At 28.8% G+C, this 21,943-nt stretch overlaps 1 protein-coding gene across 2 annotated transcripts in view; it reads left to right on the top strand.

Annotated features, from left to right (window-relative positions):
* LOC118179810 (uncharacterized) overlaps positions 1–21,722 on the top strand; it is a 125,691-nt gene extending 103,969 nt beyond the window's left edge. Inside the window, exon 9 of one of the 2 annotated variants that reach the window (XR_015042881.1) lies at positions 8,375–8,509. Coding sequence is in view for 1 of the 2 variants with exons in the window: in XM_085822990.1 (XP_085679116.1) it covers positions 8,375–8,760 (386 nt within the window). In the remaining variant the exon portion in view is untranslated. Of the gene's footprint in view, positions 1–8,374 lie in introns of both variants that reach the window. The other variant, XM_085822990.1, reaches the window with a different exon arrangement.
* Positions 21,723–21,943: the final 221 nt, after the last annotated feature.

Here is a 21,943-nt window from a genome sequence, read left to right as displayed (position 1 = left end):
TACAAAGTTCCGCCGTTCAAGTCCTATAATTGCTGTGTCAAGAACACCGACTAATTTGTCAATCGAAATTTTTTCGTTTTCAATAACCTCTGTGTCACTTTCTTCACTATCGGAAGCGAATTATAATGACGAGGAATTTGATTTAAATCATATCAAAGACGGAGTACATCGACATGAAATACTACATTTAGTAAGGAATTATAAGCCAAATAAAATAAAAACATCTGCCCTGAAGATAAGGATAGTTCTGACAGATCAACTTCCGATTCATTGCGCGCCGCGGCATCCCCCCCCCCCCCCCCGCACAGCAGCGTGTAATTGATAAACAGATTACGGAATGGTTAGATAAACAAAGGATTATGCCTTTATCCATTTTTTGCATCAATTCCACTTTTTGTTTAATGGACTTCGAAACATACTTTCGCTTTGTAGATCCTTTACATATTAGTAAATATATATCGGAAGTTCTATTTGACATAATCGAAAGTTCAAGCTTACTTTTATAAAATTGCTCTAACATTCTGCAAAAAATAATAAGCCGGATCCAATTTGAAGATTAAAGAACAACGCAATCTGCAACATTAACTGAATTAGGTAATTTTAGCTTATACCATCCATTATACATTAAACGTGCATGCGTAAAGGTATTATGCGCGTTTTTGCATTTACGCATGCGTTTGTAGCTTTGAGGTCCGGATTATGGACGTAAGGATTAAAGACTTTTGACTGTATATATTTACATTTGTTAGTCAAAACACTTCAAATATAGGCAAATTTGTTAGTTTGTCAAAACACTTCAAATATGGGCAAACAAACAACTAACAACTAACGCAGAATTCAGCAGCGACTTCCATTTCTTACGAAGCCTACAACGTCATTGTGTTAATAATGCATCTCGCATAAATGCGAAAGCAGGTGTGTTGAAACCATTCCAAAACAAACAACCTTACCACTGTCAGACGCAAAAACATTGTTTTTATGGAGATTATATATACATGAATGAAATGAAAGAATTCGAGTTATGTGTATGGAATCAGCGGATTTATTCGAATTGTGTTTATATACTCGGAGGAATGATTTGGTATCCGAGTATATAAACCGAGTATTCTACATATGTCAAATAAAAAAATATAAGCTATGATTCTTCCAGTCCTTTTTTAAGAAAATTTTGTAAGAACGAGTTTTATCTCTCAAAAAATCATAATCGCAAATCACGAATATGGTAAGAGTAAATAATACGAGTAATACATATAAAAGGTTTATAAAGTAATTTAAAAATTCATGCTGAAAAAGGATTTCAGATTAAAGAGTGAACGGAAATTTCATAACACCATTTTATTTAATTATAAAAGAGTTTCTAACAATTTCTTTCAAGAGATAATTAATTATTAGATCTCTCTCTGATCCTACTATTGAAAAATTATGTATCCCTAAGTGCTTGTAAAGACATTTCTCCGAAATTAATACCCGATATATAAAACTGATTGATTGATTAATTGATTTTGAGCATGAAGAATGTGCAAAGACAGTTTTCTGCTTTAGAAGGGATAAATGCCTTAGTGAAGGAAATTTTAGGGACTCTAGTTCATATTTATGTGCTACATGGGGAAAAACTAAAGAAACCACATGCAGCTTGCTGATTTATTCCAAAATGATCCTGGGATTAAATGATAGTTTATTCAGTGGTTTTAAACACCTGGTCACTGGCTGGCATTAAACTAATTTAAGAAGCAGAGACAGAATATGATAAGAATGCAAAATAATATATATACAGTCAAAAGTCGTTAATTCGGACACCCATAATCCGGAATGATCTATAATCCGGACCTCAAAGCTAAAATCTTTCTGCGCATGTGCCGCATTGATGCATGCGCATAGGTGGTTTACTCGTGCGCCCAAGACATTTACGACTGCGCATATGCGTCTGCGCAAGTGCAGAATACGTTTTTGCGTGCGCGTTTAATGTATAACGGGCGGTATAAGCTAAAATTATCTAATTATCTATTTCAGTTAATGTTGATGATTGCGTTGTTCCTTAATTTTCGAATTGGATCCGGCTTATTATTTTTTGCAGACTGTAAGAGCAATTTTCTAAAAGTAAGCTTGAACTTTTGATTATGTCAAATAGAATTTCCGATGCTGGAGCTCCCAAAGGATCTAGAAAACGAAAGTATGTTTCGATGTCCATCAAACAAAAAACGAATTGCTACAAAAAATGGATAAAGGCATATTCTTTGTTTATCTAACCATTCCGAAATTTGTTTATCAATTTCACGCTGCTCTGCGCGGGGTGGGGGGAAGACGCGGCGCGCAATGAACTGTAAGTTGATTTGTCAACACTATCGTTATCTTCAGAGCAGATGTTTTTATTTTATTCGGCTTATAATTTCTTACTAAATGTAGTATTTAATTTCGATGTACTCCGTCTTTGATATGATTTAAATCAAATTCCTCATCATTATAAATACCACGAATACAAATCAAATAGTTTTCTGGTTGCAATTTTCTAATTTCGGCTATGCGTAAGGTATGCTTTACGCATCTGCGCGTTGAAAGAAATGTTTAATAAAGTAAACAAATAAATATTAGGCTTCTTTTTTGGTAAATTTTGATACCCTTTAGATCATAATTGCTCATTATTTTATAAATTACGGTTTCATATTTTTAATTTTATAATTTCTGCATGCCATCTTACCAGATTTAAACTGATGATCTATAATCCGGAAAAATCGATAATCCGGAATCGCCGAAGTCCCAACGAGTCCGGATTAAAGATGTTTGACTGTACAGTCAAACGTCTTTAATCCGAACCCGTCGGGACTTCGGCGATTCCGGATTATAGATCATCAATTTAAATCTGGTAAGATGGCATGCAGAAATTATAAAATTAAAAATATGAAACAGTAATTTATGAAATAAGAGCAATTATGATCTAAAGGGTATCAAATTTACAAAAAAAAAACTTAATATTTATTTGTTTACTTTATTGAACATTTCTTTCAACGCGCGCATGCGTAAAGCATACATTACGCATAATCGAAATTAGAAAATTGCAACCAGAAAACTATTTGATGTGTGTTCGTGATATTTAGAATGACGAGGAATTAGATTTAACTCATATCAAAGACGGAGTACATCGAGATGAAATACTGCATTTCGTAAGGAATTATAAGCTGAATAAAATAAAAACATCTGCCTTGAAGATGTGGATAGTACTGACAGATTAACTTCCAGTTCATTGCACACTGCGACGTCCCCCCCCCCCCGCCCCGCAGAGCAGCGTGAAATTGATATAAACAGATTTCGGAATGGTTAGAGAAACAAAGGATATGCCTTTATCCATTTTTTGCAGCAATTCTACGTTTTGTTTGATGGACATCGACACATGCTTTCGCTTTGTAAATCCTTTGGCAGCTCCAGAATCGGAAATTCTTTTTGACATAATCGAAAGTTTAAGCTTACTTTTATAAAATTGCTCTAACAGTCTGCAAAAAATAATAAGCCGGATCCAATTAGAAGATTAAGGAACAACGCAATCTGCAACATTAACTGAAATGGATAATTAGATAATTTTAGCTTAGCTTATACTCTCCGTTATACATTAAACGCGCATGCGTAAAGGTATTATGCGCGTTTATGCATTTACGCATGCGTTTGTAGCTTTGAGGTGCGGATTATAGATCATTCCGGATTATGGGTGTCCGAATTAATGACTTTTGACTGTATTTCTTTTGATGAGCTTTGTGTGTGGGAGCATATGTGTCCGAAAACATCATGTTCCGGGTCTTTAGTGAGCATCAAGCACCACTACGGATCATCTGACATATATTAGCCAATTGTGCACAAAGAATCGAGGTTATTTCATTTGTCTTGCCTCTAAGCACTGGGAGTTTCACTTGCTTTCAAGAAATATTTTAAAACAGAGATGGAGAACCTCTTATGGTTAATAAGAGGCATAAAATATTTTTGTATTTACGTAAGGTTAGCAACTTATAAAATCAATCTCTAATAATAAACAACTGCATATATTTAAACACTGTTTAAAATAAAAATAATAAAGTAGAAGTATTTTTCAATAAATTCATTAGTTTGTAAAGAAAAACAATTGAAAAGTAAGCTATGAAAAGACTGCTAGAACTGTAACACTGCAGTATTTTAATTCATGTTATGTTCAATAGATGGCAGCACATTATTTAATTCTATTCATTTTTCAAATTGTTGTTATCTTTATAATTAAATATGAGTTAATACAAGAGCTAAAGGCCACAAAAGAAACTCACGGAGGCCGCATGTTCCCACCTCTGATTTAAGAAATTACAATCTTTTGTTTTAGTTATGTCTGTGAAAAAGATGTACTCGTATACTTTTAAAAAATTATACACAGATGACTTTCCTTCTGTTATTATGTCAAGAAAATGTAATACATTTGCGATGTGTACCATTTATCTTTATTTTGTGTGTGTGTGTAAATTTAACATGGTGGAAGAGCCGATGTTCTTAAATGTGTGTACAAAAAAAAACACAAGGACAACATGAGTTATATTTAAGAAAAAAATTACTCGAGCATAAAACCTGCCCCTGAATGGTTAAGATCATCCTGCTGCTTCGTTTAGAAAGATAATTTCCCGATAGCGAAATTGCTAAGAAATACTCAGGTACAAGGGCAAAAATGGTAGCTATTGTTTAAGAAACGGGTATGAAAAATAATTCTCCAGTTATTAATTACATTAAAACATCTCCATTTTGTATCTCTACAAATGAAAGCAATAATACTGATACAAAAATTATAACCATTTGTTATTTCTTTTTCTTTAATCCAGTCTTCAGAAATTGAATGTAGTTTACTTTCTGTCCCCACTTTAGAAGGAAATTTGATAGGCTTTAGCACAGCTGTTCATTAAAACTTTAAAACAAAATGGAATTTCTCTGAGTAATTGCTTAGCACTTGGTGCCGATAAAGCAGCAGTAATGGTAGGCTTGATGCAGACTGATACTGCAGGCTTGATGAAGACTGATACTTACTTAGTATGAGAAAATTCAGATTTGCAGATTATGAGGGGCAGCATCTTTACAATAAATTGTAGATGAACACATTTTTGTTATTTATTATTATCTTGAAAGGATTTGTAGTGGAACATAATTTAATGTTTCCATATAATTATTAAGATTTCCTAAGTGGCAACATGATGTAATGTCTTGAATAGTTATTAAGATTCGCCGTGTGGCAACAACGAGTCGAGCTAAAAACATAGTTACTTCTGGCGTTTGTTGATAAGCGTTGCGTAAGCTTTATTTCTTAAAAGTTTGTTATATTTTTATGTAAAAATAAGTAACATGTTGCAAACAAGAATGAAAACTGTAAAAATAAATATGCTGTTTCTTTTAAGAGCAAAATAAGCATTTATTTCACTTATAAAATGCTCTGGCTGATCAGTTTCGATTTCGCTTATTCATCAAATCCACAGATTTCTGAAAGGAAGGAAATATTGAACAATTCCGTTAGATGCTTAATATTGAAATCAGAAAAATTTTTGAAACATGTATGTGCATTCTGGTTATAGAATTGTCGACCAGTAGAACCCATTACATTTGACATTAAGAAAGTAAGTGCTTCTAGAGTTTAAGATAACATGCTCTACAGAAAGTTTTAAAATACCTAAAGTAAATGGAAATGTAGTTACTATTTCAAATGTAAAAAAATAATTTCTGCTCCTGTGAGCAATTTAATTGGCAGTTCTCAAAATAATACTATTAAATATAAGCATAAATCTGACACAAAGTAATTGCAAATTAAAAAATTGCTTGACAATTGAAGCATTTTTCAATTACTGCAAGTTTATCTTGTGAAAAAGACTGTAAAACCAAATTTTGTTTTGTCTTCTAATTCTGTATATTATGTGATTTATGGTGAAAGAGAAAATCAGAAGAAAGATGAAGATTTGGTAGTAGGGCTGCAACTAACAAAGTAGTGAAAGAAATTTCAGAGGAAAACAAACGTAAGTTTTGTTTCCACATTAGAAGCTACTTCTGCCAAGTATGTGATTACATACTTTATGAATTTCCAATCAGTGATGAAGTGATTTCATATGGTAAGGTTGCAGATGTTTCTGCTGTAACAACGGCATCTTTTTTAGATTTAAGATATTTTTTAGTAGATTTCCAGTTTTACTTCAGCTTAGGAAGATTATGATGTTGCAACTGATAAATTCTAGTCTCAGTTTGCAGTTTACAATCAGAAAACTTGAATAAAGTTATGAAATAAGCAAGCAATGATACCTAATGGAGTATAATTGGAAAATTGAAAAATGCTGATGAAATTTAAAGTACAGTGAATTGTCTATAATAATTTCATGGCAAACATTATTCTCTATTGTACAACATCATTAATAATAATGCAAAGTGTGAGAGGATTTTCAATGCTGTTAATAAAACAATGACTAAATTTTGGTCTAGTACAGTCAAAAGTCTTTAATCAGGACTCGTCGGGACTTCGGCCTTTCCAGATTATCGGTTTTTCCGGATTATAGATCATCAGTTTAAATCTGGTAAGATGGCATGCAGAAATTATAAAACTAAAAATATGAAACTGTAATTTATGAAGTAAAAAGCAATTATGATCTAAAAGGTATCAAAATTTACAAAAAAAAAAAAAATCTCAATATTTATTTGTTTACTTTATTAAACATTTCTTTCAACGCGCGCATGCGTAAAGCATACATTACACATAGTCGAAATTAGAAAATTGCAACCAGAAAACTATCTGATGTGTATTCGTGATATTTATAATGAGGAGGAATTTGATTTAAATCATATCAAAGACGGGAGTACATTGAGATGAAATACTGTCAAAAGTCATTAATCCGGACCTCAAAGCTACAAATTTTTTGCGCATGCGTCAATGCATAATGCGTTAACGCATGCGCATAGACGTTTTAGCATGCGCATAATACGTTTACGCGTGCACGCTTAATGTATAACAGACGTTATAAGCTAAGCTAAAATTATCTAATTATCTATTTCAGTTAATGTTGCAGATTGTGTTGTTCCTTAATCTTCGAATTGGATCCGGCTTATTTTATGCAGACTGTTAGAGCAATTTTATAAAAGTAAACTTGAACTTTCGATTATGTCAAAAAGAATTTCCGATGCTGGAGCTACCAAAGGATCTGCAAAGGAAAGCGTTTTTCGATGTCCATTAAACAAAAAGTGGAACTGCTGCAAAAAATGGATAAAGGCATGAAGAAAGTGACAGAAAGGTGATTTGTTTCTCTAACCATTCCTGATCTGTCAGCACTATCCTCATCTTCATTTTATTCGGCTTATAATTCCTCACTAAATGTAGTGTTTCATCTCGATGTACTCCGATCTAATTCAAATCAATTTCCTCGTCATTATAAATATCACGAATACACATCAAATAGTTTTCTGGTAACAAATTTCTAATTTCGACTAAGCGTAATGTATGCTTTACGCATGCACATGTTGAAAGAAATGGTTAATAAAGTAAACAAATAAATATTAAGCTTTTTTTTTTTTTTTTTTTTTTTTTTTTTGTAAATTTTGATACCCTTTAGATCATAATTGCTCTTTATTTCATAAATTACGGTTTCATATTTTTAATTTTATAATTTCTGCGTGCCATCTCACCAGATTTAAACTGATGATTGATAATCCGGAAAAACCGATAATCCGAGGTCCCGGCGAGTCCGGACTAAAGACTTTTGACTGTACTACATTTAGTAAGGAATTATAAGCCAAATAAAATAAAAACATCTGCCGTGGAGATAAGGATAGTGCTGAGAGATCAACTTCCAGTTCATTGCGCGCAGCGACGTCCTGATAAACAGATTTCGGAATGGTTAGAGAAACAAAGGATATGCCTTTATTCATAAGCCGGATCCAATTAGAAGATTAAGGTACAACGCAATCTGCAACATTAACTGAAATAATTAATTTTAGCTTAGCTTATATCGTCTGTTATACATTAAACGTGCATGCATAAAAGTATTATGCGCATGCGTAAACCTATTATGCAACTCATTATGAATTTACACATGCGCAGAAAGTTTGTAGTTTTGAGTTTGGGACTATGGATCATTCCGGATTATGGATGTCTGGATTAAAGACTTTTGACTCTATTAGTAATGACATTAGAAAACTTTTATTAGCAAAAGCAGCCTTACATAGTAATTACTTTGAAGAAAATTACGAAGTTTTTTAATGAAAGCAAAGTATGCCACAGTTATATATAATATGCATTTGTATATTTTTTACAAATGCATACGTACATAATGCCAAAATATACATTTGTACGAAAACTGATTAAAATAAAGCAGCAGTGTATCTGAAATAATATAAATTTGTTTTGTTTCAGAATGGTTACAATCAAGGGGTAGTCGTCGTGATTTTGAGCGCTTGGAAGCAGTGATCTTGGCAGGTATTTTGGAAGAATTCTATGAAAACCTTACTAAGCCTGATGGCGAGGAGTACAGTGTGAGCACCATGCATACAATTCGAGCCAGTATCAGCCGTTACTTAACTCTGCCTCCCCAGAGTAAACCTTTTAGTATTATCAGAGACAGAGAGTTCAAGAGAGCTAATGAAGCCTTTTATCGACGCATTCGCCGCCTTCAGAGCCCGCGGCAACCTGCCTTCCATTATGCAACAGGAAGAACTGCTGTCTGGCAGCCTCATCCTCAGGCTGTCAATTTACCATGTAACAGTAATGGCATAATGCTAGTCCAACTTGGTCCTCAGTAATAATCTAAACAGGTAGTTGATGTACATAAAAATGTGAATATAAGAATTGGAAATTCATAGTCCATGCTGTCTTTAAATATGTGCTTAGCACAATATAATGCAATTCACTCTGTCACATAAGAAAGATATGATAATGAGAACTGTTTGCAGTACATCGTTATGATTCATGACTTGAAAAAAATTAAGTAAATTTGTGTTGCCCGGTGAAATGTTATATAATAATCTTAGCATATGATGAGATGTGTTCTGTCTGGTTAAATTTTGGACTTTATTTTTATACTCAAGAAGATCTCATTACTCTGTCTAGAGTATATGTTCTTTCTGTAACATGCAGTTTGACGCTAAGAGCAGCTGGCAGTAGTTTTTTTACTTTTAACTTTCTGTCATGTAATGCCCTGAATGTTTTAAAATGTGTGATTTTTTCTTACCCTTCAGACAGCTGTTAGTTTTAATGAACTAAATTTGTGTATTGTTTCCTTTGTCATATTTATTAAAGACATATTTTGTTTTAAAGTTTTAGTTGTTTATCAGTCACTTTTACAATTACTTTTTCACTGTAAACTGTATGTAGTATGTTTGCATTCTGCCAATGCAAAAAGGTTTCAACTTTGTGTAAAATTATTCAAAGAATAGCATATGAAGCATGACTTGATATTTATCAATCTCTCAACTGAGAAATAGTCTAATGTATGAGTACTTTTTTAATCATGAAATCATACAAAATGTATATTTTTTCAGATTGGATGATAGATAATTTATACATTAAATGAATTGCTTTTAATAATGTCAAATTAGCTTTTAAGTCTGATATTATATGCTGTTTGAATAAAGCAATAATTTAAAGCTTGCAGTGGAAACAAGTTAAATTTTATGTCTAATGATTATAAAATTTTAATTTATTTATTATTTACATTTAAACATTTTTTTGTTATGTTTCAGTGCTTAGAAATAAATGTTCAGGGATGATTGTTTAATAATATAGCTATTAAAAAGATAAAAATTTATGATCTAAAGAACTATATTCAAATTGAATGTGTATGTGTTGTCTATTATGAGTTTTTCAGTATTAATTCAGGTTATTTGTTACGTTATTTCTCCTTCGTTATAGGTGGAGAGTATATATATATATATATATATATATATATATATATATATATCTGCCTTTGTAGTTCCCTTTCATATAGAACTGTTGCAGAGTAAATGTTTGTTTTATTTTTATTTATGTAATTATATTTATTTTATTTTAATTTTTTTTAATTTATCCCTAGTTGTTTGGAATAAAATTAAATCTCTTGAGTATCATAGTTTTTTAAAAATAAAATTTGATGTTACAAATTCTCTGTCTGAATGACGTAAGTACATTCATTATACATATATTTACACATAAGGCTGTAATGACTTGCATATAATACTAGTGCTTTTAAGTATGTATCAATGCAGGGTAAATTATTTGTTATAAATTAATTTTATCATTTAGAATATATGAAAGCTTTTTATACTTATTTTATATAGCACCTATATTGGGATTCTGAAGTATTAAATATTGTTTCTGCTTCCCATATTTTTTATGGCTACTTCCATGTTATTTAGCAAGAAAACTTAAATTTGAAACTTGCATTTAAAAATACTTAGTTTAATTTTGTTTCAGAAATATTATGTATATGTAGTGGTTCCGCTCACGCTACAGTCCTTTTGTATATAAGCATATACTTGCAATCTCATACAGCTTAAAACCTCAGCCTTTAACTTTTTTGCTTGATATTTTTGGTTGCCTTTTTTATTTGTACCTGTAAATATTATTTCTCTCTCAAAATTGTGTTGAAATTGTTAAATTTCTCAGTTTTTGGAAATGTTTGTTTATGGAACATTCACACATAAAATGTGATTTTAACTAATCTATTCTTTCTGTATATTATTTTCATCAAATATATTTTATAAATGATATTTCTCGTAATTCCTTATTTATTGGCTTGTGTGATGTTTAAATATATCAGGCTGAGGTTGAACTGTATGTATGTAAATTAAAATAACTTTTTTTTTTTTTTTTTTTTTAATTCACAAATGTAACAGAGTACTAGTCAGGTGAGTCATTTTACGCAATGCTTATAAATGTATCTTTAACTGATAATAGTTACAATAAAATATATTTTATGTAAATAATTTCTTTAGTATTTTTATTGTTTTCCTTTTCTTTTGAACCATGTATTCTATTTAAAAATGATATGTATTAAGAAATAATTCTAATTAATATGATTTAATATTATCTTTAAACTTAGTTTTGTGTTAATTATTTTATTCCAATACATTTATCTCAAATTATAACAAAAATATAATAAAACAAAATATAATAATAACAAAAAAGAGCTTTAATTTTTTATGTATAGTGCTTTCTTTATCTTCATCAAAAGTTTTCTGTTGAATTTTGACTTGCATATATAAATATATATATATAAATCTTCCATGTGAAAGGACTGCAAGGCATTGAGTGCAATATTGTATGTCATTAGAAGAGTAAAAGAATTACTCACTTATTAACTATTAAAATTTCACTGTCCAGCTGTGGTTTTCACTGTATAAACTTAACGCAGTTGGACAGTTGGCTTCACAGTTGGACTGAGTCAGATTTGTAAATAGTGCATGTTAATTTTTTATTCATATGAATGTGAAGTATAAATACTTTTAAGTTTAATGGTGAGGCAAAATCATGTTGAATGATTTTAATATACATTATTTAGGAGCCTATTGCCATTTGGCTTTTTTTTTTTTTTTTTTTTTTTTTTTTTTGAATTATATAAGATAGATGTTTCATTAACATGTGTAGTGTTTGTTCATTGTAATTAATGAAGTTACTTTCTCGATTGCTTTTACTAATTTTATGGAATGTGTTTGTTAAAATACTTCCTATACCCTTAAATATTAAAAGTAATTTATTAATGGTTATTAGGTCAGTTTGATTCAAAGCTGTCTTTGTCTTTCTTCATAAACAGAATAATTTATTTATGAAATTGACTTTCTAAATATTTTAAATTGTCTTTTATAGTATGTAACTGAAAAACGTGCAAAAATCTACAATTGTGCAATTTTTAAGTAAATTTATCAAAAACATGAAATTACATGATTGCAATTGATTATAGAGAGAAAAATTATATTTAAAAAATCTTGTTGAACAAATTTATGTTGCATATGATTTTAAAGCTTTTAACATGTGCATGCTTTTTATCAGTATGTATATAATCAAATCATTGTCTGTTTTTAGATGATTGTGATGAAATTACAATGCATAAATTGAGGATTATTTTTAAAGTATTAATTTAGTCATATTTAATTTCTAATTTAAGCCAATACTGTAAAAATTAATTAGTTTATTAAAGTTTTATATTATGATTTTTTCTGATTTCTGAATAAAAATTCTTTTTTTTACTTAATGTTTCTTATTAGTTTTTTGTGTTTGTTTTCATTTATTATATTTTGTTATGATGTTCTGCTGCATGCTTTATTATTTTATGTTTATTCATTTTTAAAGGATGTGTGATAATAAGCATGGGAAAGGCAAGGAGTCAGAAATAGAAACACAAAAGTTAAAAACTCTTTTAAAAGTTAATGTTTAAAATTCTGGATCTGCTGAATTTATACCTTCTTTTTCTTGTTCTTTTTTCTTAAGTATTAAATATATTAAGTAATACCAGTTAAAAAATTAAAAGGGAAGAAAATTATTAAAGTATGAAATGCTAAAACTTAGATGACATAATTTTTATGTACAATTTTAAAAGATTTTCGTTTTGAAATATCATTTAGCTTCTTTGAAGATAAGGTTTTTATTATTACTTTAGCTCATCCATAAAAATTTATTGATAAGCAAACTGTTGCATACAATATTGAAATTCTAGCCAAAATGTGAAGCAGGAAATTAATATTGTATTTATTTTTTAATCTTTATTTGTGGCGCTGGGTGTGGATGTGTAGTCCTGTATGCATCCACTCACTAATAGTCAAATTGGAAGATGTCATATTTTTTATTATGTGTACTGCCTCCCATGTAGAATTGAGAGAATTTCAGGAAATTAATAGAAGGATCAAAAAAATTTCTGATGAAATATACAATTTAAATATTTTATAGCTACTTTTTGCTGTTTACAGTATATAAAATTATGGCTGCATAGCCTTTAATATGTACTTCCATTTTTTAAAATAAATAGTGTACTTTTAAATTTGTTGGCTCATGTAACAATAAACAGTTCAAAATTTTCAGATTAAACTATTTGCTAAAATAAATTTTAATAATTATCACTGACAAACATGTTTTGATATATTTTTAATTACTTAGCTCATCTGTAAAAATTTATTGATAAGCAAATTGAAAAGGGGCTTTTGCTTAGTTGAAACTAAATTCAAATTTGTGGAATGAATGCAAAATTATGTGTGTATGAGTGCTTGTAATAATTGCTGACAATTTTATTTATAAATTTTGTGCATGGGATTTTGAAATTTTGTTTTTTACATCTGAATTATTTTTTAGATAAGCATTTCAAAACTTTATATTTGCTTTCTTTTTTGGAGTAATTTAAAATTTCAGTTTTGTAAAAAAACTTTCAGGTTGAATGATGCTTATTAAAGTGAGTTGTTTCACTTGTGAATTTCTTTTTAATCAGGTAGTGATTTTTAGTATCAAACAGTGTGCTAAGGTCATCATTTTGAATTTTCAGGGTTTGTATGTATACATATTATTTAAGAGCTACATTAAAGCAGGTAGGTTTACCTCACAAATGAATTAAAACAGGTAAAGTCTGTAAAGATGTGTAATTCATTTTTTTCATTTGTTTGCTCATGAGGTAATGTGTTTTGTCTTAAATGTAGTTCATTTTTGGTATACATAATATTTAACACAAACAAAATCCTCAGGATTATTTTAAATTGAAATATAGAACATCTCTTTGAGTAGTGCCAGATCATATCAAATGATTCATTATCCACTGCTTTCTGTTGTTCTATTTGTCATGTATTTTTTTCAAGGGAAAGGGAATAACACAATTTGTTTCCTAACAAATATTAAAATGGATGATCTCTTTGCAGTTTTGAACTCAGGAACAGTTTTATTTGAGTACATGGTTTCACTCGCTCTGTCTAAATGTCTCTAAAAAAGCAAAAATTGCATATTTTGGTGTTTTAATCAAATAATTACTTGGATATCTAGGAACATATAATTTTTTTTAATGTAAAATGGACTGCAAAATTTATCTTGAATTGCAGTGATGTTTTATCAACCAGCAGTGCTGTAACTTCAATCAAAATTTGAAAATTTTGAGTTATTTTCAATAATGTAATTAATCTCTAACAAAATTTATTTGTCAGTTTGTTTCAAATATGTATTGCGTGGATATAGTTTATTAATGCTAGGAAAAAAATGTATATAGAGTAAATTTTCCCTAACTTAAATTTCTAATTGTTGCATATAGTTTTCTTTTATTGTAAAATGAAAACAAGTTTGTATTATCAGTCCGTTTTTAACTGACTGTATTGAAATTTTACAGTACATTTATATTTTATTTTACTGTACATGTTTTAGTGTGAGGAAATGAGTAATTTCAACAACTATTTTTAAGTTCCCCTCTTTTTTTACATATTTTGTCCCTCTTCACAATTCTTAAGTAATTCCATTAATATTTGTTAACTGTTATGAGCTTTGCTATAAAGAATAGTAAATGAGTAAAACTGAAGAAATTTTTGTGGAGAACTTGTTGCATGAATTGTTTTGAAAATTTAATTTCTTGGCTTGAAATTGCAGGCCAAATAAGTGTATGAAATCATTAACGATTCTGTTGCATTTTATAGTACCATATATATACATTGCATTGCTAGTATTATTACTGAATCTGATTAGACAACTGCAGCACCTCATGTTAATAATGCATGAAAAATCTGATTGAAAATTTGTGTATATCAGATGGAAATTTTAGGTTGTATTTGTAAATTTCAGTTTAATCCGTAATTATAACTTAACTGAGAATATACAGATCCTTAACACTCTATAAATTTTATATAAATATTTATTAAACATCCAAGATTTAAATTTTAAAAAGTACCTGAAATGCTCTTGCATCCAGATCTAGATGTTAAAATTTAAATATGTTTTTCGGAAAAATTCCTAATATTTAATTTTAAAATGTTTCATTTAGTAATTTTTAATTTTCATAATCATATTTTTAGTATTGTTATGTTGTCAAACAAATTGCACCATATTGCTTTTGATCCCCTGTGCAAAACAACAGTTGCATTAGGTGGCAAAATTTGTAAAATTTAGGGAGTCACTAGACATCAGAATCTAGGAATCTGATTGATTGCACTGACCTGAAAAAAGCCTATCACTGGCATTGGCCTTGTACCTTCAAAAAGCTGAAGGCTTAATATTTAAAGTTTAAAAATGCAGTTCTTGTCATTCAGCTATTTATGCATGCATTTTGTGCACGAATATGCTTCTTAATTTCAATACTTTTAAATATTCCTGTGCAGCATTTTTTTCATGAGTGCCAAGTTTTCTTAGTATTGTGTAGTGTCTCAGGAAATTATAGTTTACTGAAGAATAAGATTGCCATATTAATTTGGGGCAAATAACTGAAACAGTTGAAATTTCTGAAGTAAAAATTTAGTGATAACTAGTTAAATGATTGTAAACTTCAATAAAAGTGGCTTTTTATATTTTTTCAGTCCTTACATTTATTGTAAACAAGATATGTAATTATTACAAATTGCATAATAATATAATATTATTCTAAAAGTAGTTTACAAAGTATTAATATTTAAAAAATAGGTTTTTTTAATTATTATTTTATTATACTTTTTGAAATTTTCAACTTCTTCACATCTTCACACACAAAATATATTTTCAAATTCGATTGCTGGAGGCTATGAAATACTGCTATAATATTGACATCCTTCATATATATAAATTGCTGTTTACTGATTTTTAACTTAAGGAATAGTGAATTTGAGTTTTTACATTATTAATTATGTATCCAAATAAATATTAAACTGGTTTTTAACCCAAATTACCTTAAGTCACTTGAAAAATATATTTTTGTAGCATTTATAGTAGAACCCTACATTTTTGGTGTATAAATATGCTTTTAGCAGTTACTTACATTTTAAAATATGTGTTGAATTTTGTTTTGAAAGGATTGATTTAAAATAAAATGAAAACTAGTAAGTAATAAGGAGTAACTATTCACATTTGATTTACTTTAGTACTTAAGCAGAATTTTACTGTATTGTTCTGACTTGTGCAATAATTTTTTATTTTGATTTTTATAATAAACAACAGATCATGCGAATAATTTCTGAAACATTAAAGAAAATAAGCAAATTATGTTAGAAAGCAAAGCAAAAACAATCTCAATATTGAATAAAATTTATCATGGAAATAAGCTGGGGTAAACATATATTCAAATTATGTGTGGAAAGTTTAATGTTTGAACTCTTATTTAAATAAAAGTGCATTGTATTGCAAGGGACTCTGTATAAATAAAAAACAAACTTGCAAAGCTCATAATTGAAGAACTTTACTGTGATTTTAAATATTAGGATTCCCTTTCCCTTTAATGTTTCTCAATAGTTGTAGCTTTTATTTGCAGTTTGAAATGTAGTTTAATTGCACAACATTTTAGATGTTTAACTGAACATTAGTGTTACAAGAAACATCTGCAACAAATTGCATTTGTTGGTACAATTTTCATATTCGTTATGCAGTTTTTATGACCATGCTTTAATGCTAAATAGTACAAAGCCTCATATACTTGGTACAAATGTTTATTGAAATACTCTCACTTAAGAAAATATTTGCCTTCTTTTATAACGGGTGGCAGAACACTACCTCTGTCTTATGGTAGTCACCACTTTTGCAGTAAAGAGATAATTTTTTTCCTGGTAATTTTTGTTGTCAATGTACATGTTAAAATTTGAGTAACATGCTTGTCGATCATAAATGTCAGTTTTCCTGGAAACTGTAAATTTTAACATACAGAAGTACAAATACATACTTAAAAATGTATTTTTATATGCATTTAATTTATTTAATGAATGCATGTTACTGTTTTCATTAAACCTCTTAAAATAAGTGGTTATTTTGAAGTAAATAAAATCACAATGTATTTTAATATGTTTAAATAATTTATCATGCAAAAACAGACATTTGCATGTCTTTGTTATAAGCTTTCCTGCCTATATATTGGCAGACCATTGTATTAACTATTCATTGCAAAGGGGATTTGCCAGCCAAGGGACGAATTATACTAAGCCAATTCATATTTTAAATTTTAATTCATTACTGGCAGATATGCAGTGAAAATTGAATAGTTTTTATAAGCATATTTTATTTGAAAAAGACAGCTTTATGTTCCAAATTAATTTATAATATGTTCTGAAAGTATTGTATATTTTTAAAATAATAATTTTGTTGTTTGAATTGCTGTTCCTATTAAATTACACTGTTCTTCTTGTATGACTGGAAACATTGCAGTTGTGCTAGGGATTTAAATTTTCAGATAATTCATTTTTGAACTAACAATGCTTGTACCTGAACTTAAGTGTACAAACTCTTTAGAATCTATCTTAAGAGCATACTTGTATGTCAGATATTTACATTTCATTGTAGTATTTATAGAATTTTTGTAAGATACATATTTTTTATCATCCTGTATATGAGAATTTCTTAAATTTTATGGAGCTCTGTAGAATAGAATAATTTTAATTGCAATAGCTATGTCAATAGAGAATTTTGCAGCTTTTTTCCTTATCTTAGGAAAATTATGCTGATTGATTTAATTCTTTTCTCTGTAGTCAGCATAGCAAAAGGTGAAATAATACTTGTTAATTATATGTGTGGTTTTTTTTCTGTGTAAATGCAGTTTTAGAAATAGTAATTCAAATTTTAATTTTTAAATAGAATTATATTTTGGATGGCAAATCTCCTTCTTCGTCAGAATAGTGCAACATCCATATATTTAGATCATTAGTAATACAGTGAATTATGCATACAACAGATGTACCTAAAATTTATATAACTTTTTTGCGAGAAGCTATTTTATAATAGTTGATGCTCATATGTTCCTTTTGCTGTAATATTTGTCCAATTGAATATAAAATTTAAATATGTGATGTGATTTCATTTAATTAAATTTGAATCATTTGAACTTTGTAACATTATACTTTTTTGTGGTGTAAAGAAATTTTTTTAACTTCTGGTGTGTTTGTAGAATAACTTCCTGTTATATTATCACGTGCCTTTTGTGTATATCACGTGGTGAATAATTAATAGGGAAAAAATACCTCCTTTCTATGCACTTTTATGAACCTAAATGTACAACTGAAAATACAGTGAAGCCTATTACAACTAGTTTTATTCCTGACCATAAATATTTTTATTTTGAATTTCATTTACCTTATCATATGTACAAAATACATACATACTATGTATTATGTATATATATGCTTGCATAATGTGCACATGCATATCAAGAAATTGAGATAAAAAACTTTATTATGAGAAATATTTTTTCATGAAAATAGGACTTACAAGCCCATTCAGTCAACTTTGTTGTATATATGCTGTTTTGACAGTATCTTAGTATTTGATGTTAGAATGTCCATTCCAAAATCTTTAAAAAAAAGTTCATCTATTTGTGTAAATTTTATGAAAATTGCCTATTTCAGTTACTGAATAGACTTACTGAAATGCTAATGAAAATTTTGTTGTAAATGGAATTCTAATGGAAATTTTTATATACATTCATCTGATATTATTAATTAAAAAATAACCACTCTAGTTATTTATTGCTGTAACCAAAATCTTTATTCCCAGTATCAAATTTGATTTCGAGTGCTAAGTATCAGAAAGCTAGCATATAATCCATTGAAGGATCAACAATTTCAAAAATAAAACATACTGAATTTTCTTATTCTGTATAACGTTCACTAAGTTTAGTGTTGGACTTTGAGAATGAGAATTGTATAGTGATCCTCAAAATCAGGAAAATTAATTAAAAATATAAATCAGTAAACTGTATTTCAAAATTCATAGGTCTAATTGTTTTATGCAATAACATTAAATAATTAGTATAAATTAAGAATACTTGAATAAATTAAGAATCACCTGAAAATTTTCGAATTCTTAGATATGATTTTTTTTTTCAAATGATCATTGTGTGTATGGTTATCTGTTCACTTGTGACACATTACTGAGCTAAGGGTATAGCATTCCATACCCTTAACTTCTGATGTAATTTTTCTGAATTCATCTTTGTTTTTGCAGTTTAGTTTCAAATTTAACAGTGCATTTATTTTCAATATCTTGAAAAATCTTCTGCTAAATGATATACGATGAAACCTTTTGTGGAAAATGCCTTTCAAAATGACCATATTTTTAGAATATAATAAACATTAGTATTGTAAGACAGGGATACCCACAAAAGAACAAATTCATCTGGAACTCTGAGAGGTCAAAGTAGGGAATTTTCACTAAACCTTTATTGCAGTTTTATTGAATATATTCTAGTTTTGTTGCTAGAAAATATATTTCAATCATATCGCTTTAATGACATAACTTTGCTACAAACACTTGTTGATAAAAGTAGAATTATATTTTTTATTTTCAACTAGTTTGTACTTGAGAATTAATTTATGAGATTTCAAAATTAAGTTTTTTTTTTTTTTTTTTTTTTTCTCTTTATCGGAATATTTGAAAGTCTGTGGAATGCAATAGCTTTAAATGCAATTATGAAATTATGGTCTTGGTCATAATTTTAAATAAACATAAAAGGATTACTGGAATAGCAACTTTTTTTTTTTTTTTTTTTTTTTTTTAATCTTTCCTACAAAATTTGCTTTTTACATGAAAGCAATAACACATTTTTAGAATAAAAAAAGTTAGGATAACTTATCCTTTTTTTAATGTATATCATTTAATTTTATATTTCATTTCAGTCTGGTACATAACTCTTCATTGTTGAATAAATCTTTTGAAGTCAAAATTTAGAGTTAATATTTTGCAGTTCATATTAAATAACTTTTATTACACATTTTCATTATTCATGATAATTATGCATATGCGATATATATGCATGTAAGAAAAATATATCAAAGATTAAATTAGCAGCATAAATTAATTTCCCTTCTCTATTCTAAAAATAGCGACATCTATTTGAACTGCGTCATTTCGAGAAAATCTGTCATATGATAATGTAAATGGAACTTAAACTCAGCCAGCCAATAGTAATTTTAGAGCAATATTAACTGTCCAATCAAAATGCTTTGAGAATCAAAACTAAATCAATTTGACTTGAGAATTCATCCTGAACATTATGCACTTGCTTTCCACGCTTTGGCTTGGCCGAACTGCAGTCTGTCTGCTCTTTCTTTCTGATTACAAATTTATCTAAAATGCAAAATCACTTGGAATAGGCACAATTAATGTGCCAACTTGTGCGTAGTCGCAACATGTTGCTGAAAATAAACCTGAAGATTTAATCTGCCTTCGCCTTTCCCACTCCTGAAATATTACATGCATATTTAAGATCAGAGTTTTCATCTAGAAAACTGAACTCTGTGTTCATGTTCTTTGTATTTCGCAAAAGAAATACAATTCCTTGTAGAAGATTTGTTGACTATTTTAAATTACAGTGTTCTTGTATAAATGCCTTTCAAAGCAGCAATACTACTAAGTACTATATTTCTACCAAATAATGTATATGTGGGTAATTTTCTTAATTCGTTGAAGAGCAATATATCTTTAAATATGATATGAACACGTTGCCTTTATGTCAGATTACATAGGCTTCACTGTATATTACCATGATTGCTTTTACTAGCAACATATAAAACTCAGTTTTTCTCTGGGCTTCAAAGAGAATAAATGTGTGTTACAGCAAGCTACAATTAAACTTCAGTTTTAAATTTCATTTCTTTTCTAACATGTCACTATTCAGCATAATACATCAGTTATTAAGAAACTCAGGCAGATTTAGTAGTTGTAGTCTATCTACCTCTCTACAGTTATCAAAGTAAAAATGTAAGTTTTATGTGCAACCAGTTTGCTGTTTAAATATTTGGAAAGTTCATAAAATGTGGATGAATATTTTGTGCTATGTTCAGAAAATGCTTCATGATTGATTTCTAAAGTACAAACTCATCTCTGTTGCATTTCTAACTATGTAGATTATTGTCACACTTTATTATGCTATACTGAGACTTTGTAATGAAGAAATTTTAAATATCAAGTGCATATTTTGTAGAATTGAAGATTGTTCAAAATATTTTTAGAAGAAAATAAGTTAAATTATGATAGTAGACTTGACACATAATTTCTCTGGTATAAAACTTCGACACTCTTGCACTTGAAACGAGTACTCTGGCTTCCCTGTGAAATTTAGAGGTTTACTGGTACTTTAAAGAAATTTGAATTTTTTTTCATTTATTGTAATGGAGTTCTATCATATTTATCATATGATGATGATATCACTTTTAGAATATACATCTGTTCAGATTGATTCTTCTGAAATTTAGTGAATTGTAATAAAACTCATTGTCAGAGAAGTCATGATATTGCATTTACTCGTATTTATATCACTAGAAATTTGTATTTTTTTACATTTAAAAAACTGTTTTAATAATATCCTTTAAATTTTGTGTGTGCACAGATAGGAAATTGTATCAAATGTTATAACCAATGTAAACACTGGGGAGATAACATTTTCTTTTCCATGGTACCCGGTGTATAAACATTTAAAACATTACTTCGAGTAGATAGTGTGTGTATGAAATATAGAAAAAAAAGTATGGTGATAAAATCATTGCAAGGTACGTGAATTGCAGCAAAAATGTTTTTTGTGAATTTTGAGATTATAGTGAGGCACTGTGGAGTCATACCAAACCCATGTTTAAAAAACAATAAAATTTCTTTTTTTTTTTCTTTTGGATTATGTGTTTCAACTTTCGTTCATTCATTTCTCATATCATCTTTATGTTGAACGAATATTAATTAATATTATATATACTTACAAATATAAATTAATGCAACATTTCACATTACTATAGAGATCTCTTAGGCTTTTTAATGACACAATCTTTCTGTCTTATTCTATGCAGATTCCATACATATATATATTTTGTGCGTGCGTACGGGTTCATAATAGATTGA

Source organism: Stegodyphus dumicola, chromosome 1, assembly GCF_044657685.1.
Source record: "Stegodyphus dumicola isolate Sdum_Otavi_A_Nest chromosome 1, ASM4465768v1".
Classification (NCBI taxonomy): Eukaryota; Metazoa; Arthropoda; class Arachnida; order Araneae; family Eresidae; genus Stegodyphus; species Stegodyphus dumicola.
This window is presented reverse-complemented; position numbering and strand designations above follow the sequence as displayed.